This window comes from Triticum aestivum, chromosome 5D, assembly GCF_018294505.1.
Source record: "Triticum aestivum cultivar Chinese Spring chromosome 5D, IWGSC CS RefSeq v2.1, whole genome shotgun sequence".
Taxonomy (NCBI): domain Eukaryota; kingdom Viridiplantae; phylum Streptophyta; class Magnoliopsida; order Poales; family Poaceae; genus Triticum; species Triticum aestivum.
Window position 1 is genome coordinate 519,916,463 of NC_057808.1, and position 5,444 is coordinate 519,921,906.

At 45.4% G+C, this 5,444-nt stretch overlaps 1 protein-coding gene across 1 annotated transcript; it reads left to right on the forward strand.

The window, feature by feature from the left end:
• Positions 1 to 798: 798 nt before the first annotated feature.
• LOC123123400 (wall-associated receptor kinase 2) lies at positions 799 to 4,111 on the forward strand. The gene is made up of 3 exons (XM_044543903.1): positions 799 to 1,702; positions 2,365 to 2,541; positions 2,969 to 4,111. The coding sequence occupies exons 1-3, from the start codon at positions 799 to 801 to the stop codon at positions 4,003 to 4,005; spliced, it is 2,118 nt and encodes a 705-aa protein (XP_044399838.1). The 3' UTR covers positions 4,006 to 4,111.
• Positions 4,112 to 5,444: the final 1,333 nt, after the last annotated feature.

Here is a 5,444-nt window from a genome sequence, read left to right on the forward strand (position 1 = left end):
TTATATGCTTGCCAAAAATATGATATGATCAAAATATCTTTCATCAAAAATACCGCATTGTGTTTGGTTTAACTATCTGAATGGAAAATAAGCTTTTCATTCAGCAGAGACGGAGATGGAGTAAACACATTACCGACGCATATGATTTTAGCTACTCTATGCAAACAATAATAAAGACAACGTGTTTGCGAAGGCCGACAAGTGTTCAGATACTATGATATATACTGCTTTCCTCGTGAGTCTGCAAATGGTGTTCATTTACTTTTCATAGTATATGCTTGCCATAAAAATGATATGATCAAAATATCTTTCATAAAAAAATCGCAATGTAAAATAAATAAAAATGCAATGTATGTGATTGGTTTAACTATATGAATGGAAAGTAACCTTTTCATTTAGGTAGAGACGGAGATGGAGAAGGACAGGAGCATAAACGTAATCTAGTTGCCCCACGGAGAAGTGAAGGGCTAAAAATATTAAGAAGATAAATGTATACCTGCGAAGGGGTGGTGCGTTGAAGGTTCTGCATCTACGCGACGAGAGCGAAGTCTGGCAAAAGCTGTAGAATGGTTAAGAATATCAGCATGCCTAACTTGATTAACTAATTAGTTTCCCAGCATAGTTAGTTAAGGTGTGGTGAGGTCGGCCAACGAGGCTTTGCCTCCATGATGGAAGCAACTAGCCTAGCTAGAGAAAACAAGACACGCCACAGCATCACCATACTCTTGTATTTAACCGAACGGCGGCAGTGGCTCACACAGCTTCCATGCGTGCCAAGCAACTAACTACTCTTCAACAATGTCAACGGCCGCACTCTTATTGCCGGCGCTGCTCCTACTGCCGTCGTTATTGGCAGCCACGGAGGGACACACCGTGTCATCGGCATGTCAGGGTAGCTGTGGCGGCGTCGACATCCCTTACCCCTTCGGCATCGGCGCCGGCTGCTTCCGCAAGGGCTTTGAGATCAACTGCACAGACGCCGGCGTGCCGCTCCTCGACGGCACGTCCATCCAGGTGGTGAACCTCTCCGTCGATCCACCCGAGTCACGGGTGCTGCTTCCCGTTAGGTGGCAGTGCTATCAAGTGAACGTCTCCGACGGTACAGTGGTACGCAATATGAACGACACGAGCTTCTTCAACCGCGAGAAAAACATACCTATCGACGGCGTATACCGCATCTCCCACAAGCACAACGAGCTCTTCGTCCTTGGCTGCGCCACCATCGGCATCGTGAAGACCAACGAGAGCCAAACACTGGCCTCCGCCTTCGGGTGCATGTCCTTCTGCCGCAATGCCACGGCAGCACAGGACGGCCTGTGTGCCGGCGCCGGGTGTTGCAACATACGCATCCAGCCGGAGCTCACGAGCATCATGTTCGAGTTCCCCAACATCAGGGAAAACCGGCCCGACATGCTCAACTACAGCCCATGCGACTACGCCTTCATCGTCGACAAGGACAACTACACCTTCCAGAGCTCCGACCTGCTGCACATGGACAGAACACGGACCATGCCGGCGCGCCTCGACTGGGCTATCCGCGAAATGCCATCCTGCGCCGACGCCAAGAACAGGGCAGATCAGTACGCCTGCAAGAGCAATCACAGCGAGTGCGTCGACTCCACCAATGGGACTGGCTATGCCTGCAAGTGCTCCCAAGGCTACGAGGGCAACCCGTACCTTGTCGACGAAAGTGGATGCACCGGTAAGCACCACTCTGCATCTCTCTTTTCTTACACTCCTCCGCTCCTTACTGCTCTGCCACCACCGGCGCCTATGCTTAGCCACCCACCGCTACCCCAAGTGCAAACCGCAAGCTTGTCTCACAGTCCACCACCGCCGGATTCGTCGCTGCACACCGTCCCCTGGATCGACCCAGCCAGCCGGCCCTTTCGGCCACTTCATCCTAGAGCACATGCATGGATCTCCTCCCATGCCGGCCATCAGCCTTCTTAGGCCTTCCACTGCATGTGGGCATCTTGAAGAACCGCAACGCCAAGGTCTTCCTCTCGCAACTTCTTCAACCAGACATCTTTGCTCGGAAGTTCACTGCTGACGTCCTGCTCTGGCGCTACCTGCACTCGATCCTCAATTCGATCTTAGAACTTTAGAAGCCTGGGTGCAAAGCTTCTCATCAGTATAAAATTCACATGTTTTTCGTCCCCCCTTCCCCTACTGCGCCTTCAACCTTTCCAAAAAGAACACAGTCATTACATCAATATATTGTTGGGACAGTCAGACAGCTAGTGCAATGGATCAAAAGAATATCTAAAAAGATACCACTGGAGCAGTTGACAATATGGCGTAAATTCTGCGATAACTAGTGGTGTACACTGATGATCATTTATTTATGTATGCATTCCGCAGATATCAATGAATGTGACAATCAAGAGAAGTATCCTTGCCAGCAAGAGGGAAAATGTGCGAACAACGAAGGATCTTACAACTGCACCTGTCCTCCGGGTTATCGTAGCCATGACGCCAAAATAGAAAAGTGTACTTTACTTCCTTCAAATTTCCCACTGGCAGCAAAGATATCCATAGGTATATATACATCAGTTTTCTCTTTTTTGTTAGACGAAGGGAGATTTCATTCGTGGCATTTAAATATTAATTTGTTGTGTTTAACTGGAATAAGGGACTTATTTTCACTATATACAAGAATCGATCTCTTGCCAAAGGAATATCCTGCAAGTTAATAAAAATTATGTTTTTAAAGACTATATTTAAGAAAATCAATAGTTTCATTGCGAATGCATTAGATGCAGTTCACATATATACCACACATTTGTTTTAGAAACAAATACCTTAGATTATGGATCAACTCTCCCAAATGGTATAGCTAATTGTTGTTTCTACGTAAAGCAGTTGTTAGCACTGCCTGTCCACTTTGTATTATCAATATTCGCTATGTTTGTGGCCAAAATTAACATGCATAAATGCATAATATCTCTATGCATGATCATTGTAGCTATCATTTCGGGCTCCTCCTTATTACTTGTTGCTCTACTTTCGACGTTACTGAGGCTCCAAAGGAGAAGAACGAAGGGCTTTTTTAAGAAGAATGGAGGTTTGGTCCTTCGAGATGTGAGAACTTTAAATATCTTCACAAAGAAGGAGATAAACAAAATCACCAAGAACCAATCAGAGGTCCTTGGTAAAGGGTGCTTTGGCAAAGTATACAAAGGGATTCTTCCAGATGGTACGACAGTGGCAGTAAAAACCTCCATCAAGATAAACAAGGTTCGAAAGGAGGAATTTACCAAGGAAGTGGAGATCCAGTCACAGATGATCCACAAGAACATCATCAAACTCATGGGCTGCTGCTTGGAGGTGGATGTTCCGATGTTGGTGTATGAGTTCGCTGCTAATGGGAGTCTGCAAGACATTCTCCATGGTAACACTCGCCTCTCTAATTTCCCACTAGACCTGCGACTGGATATTGCAATTGATGCTGCAGAAGGGTTATCTTATATGCACTCATCAACAAGTCGTACCATCCGGCATGGGGATGTCAAGCCAGCCAACATACTTTTAGATGAAAAGAACATGCCCAAAATCTCAGATTTCGGGACATCGAAGTTTCTTACAAAGGAGAAAGATCACACCGGGCTTGTTGTAGGCAGCATGGAATATATAGACCCGATGTTCCGTGAAACGGGACAATTAACACAGAAGAGTGATGTTTACAACTTCGGAGTTGTACTCTTGGAACTCATCACCAGAAAGCCAATTGTGTATGATGGAAATCATAGGCTCATAGTTGATTTCTGTGATGTTTATCAGAAAGAAAACAGTGGAGAGGCAATGTTTGACAAAGATATTGCGACCAAAGAAGATACTTACATACTGGAAGAGATTGGCAGATTGGCTGTAAAGTGTTTAGCACACGTTGTAGAAGATCGTCCAGAGATGAAGGAGGTAGCAGAACGACTTGCCATGCTTAGAAGAGCTAGGAGAAGTGGGAACATAAACAACAAAAGCCCCAATTACTTTGAGGAAATTTAAGGTGCTCCCTAGAGCATTGCTTCTGAGATTAGTTAACTACTCAAAAAAAAAATGTACCGTATTTCTGTATCTTATATCTTCAGTGTAATGAATATTGACTATTGTATCGCGCCGTAAAGTCTGTTGCAGTGAATAGTTATCAAACATACCTGGTAGCTTTGTTGGTGTACATCACCTTGTTCTTCGAAGTGTTAATATGTTGTACACTAGTTCTGAATGACAACATAGAGATCGACATCTGCCTGGAGTAAATGGTTAATTCCTAGAGTTTTCTTGACGGCATGTGACATTCAGTACCTTAGAATCCCTTTTAGGATTGTCGAAACCGACATCCATTGAAAACAGAGCATATCAGAGTTATATGACACGACACTGTGATGCATAGGAACATTGTCGTGTGTAAATCCTCCCTATCTATTTTAATTAATAAAAACAAGCGAAAAATTAAGCATGGAGCAGTTGAAGATGCACTGACAACTAAACTGCGCAGCTCTAGGAAGTTAAGGCAAAGCTGATTGGTGCTACAATATATCAGGAATCACAGAGAATAACATGTGCTGCTAAAAAGGAAATTCAATGGAAGACAACACTGGTGGAGACTACTGAATGCTAAAATGAATCTAACAATAAATTAAGGGTCATCCGCTATTCTCAATTGGGGAAGTTTCAGAAATTGAAAAGTTGGAGCACTCACGCTAGGGCGGGTGGATCGGCGTCGGCCCCTCCGTGCTGCCTGCTGCGCCGTCGGCCGTCGCGGTGGACGGTGGTCGGCGTGCGACGGGCGCAGTCCAGGCCGTGCCCGCCTAAGTGCCGAGCAGCCGATGACGGAGGCGGGCGGGACGGCGGCGTGCAGGCGCGGGGACGCTGCGCGGTGGATTGGGCGTCAGCGTTTACCTGATGGGCTATCTGAAGATCGACTGTAGAAGTGTCGATATGTTCAGTCTTCAGGCGAACGACTTCAGTTATCGGACGGACGGTCATCGTCTCTCCAGTACTTCTACTGTTCCTCGACGGCTGAGATGCAGTGTTACTTATTCACCATCAGTTATAGCACAAAAAACCAACATTAGTTTGGTTGCCTGCAATTAGACTAACTGCATGAAGGAAGCAATTTTACCATAGTATTTGGTTGCGTGCGTCAATAGTTTTTAGACAAAACGTACGTTGTTTGGTTGCAAACAGCATAAAGTGTGATCAGCCCTTCTCACTAGTCTTGAGTTACCACACACGGGTTGAACATCATCTCGGTCCTAAACTAGAAAACAAATTGCAGTTTATCCTAACTACTAACAAATGGCAGTACAAATTAATAGTCATATGGTTGAATAGGGGAAAGTTCATCGATAGATGGAACTCCATCGTCGTCCTCTTCTTCTGTTGTTGCTGCTTCTTCTCTTGTATTGTTGCCTCTTCTTTCTCTTCTTCATATTCTTGTCTAA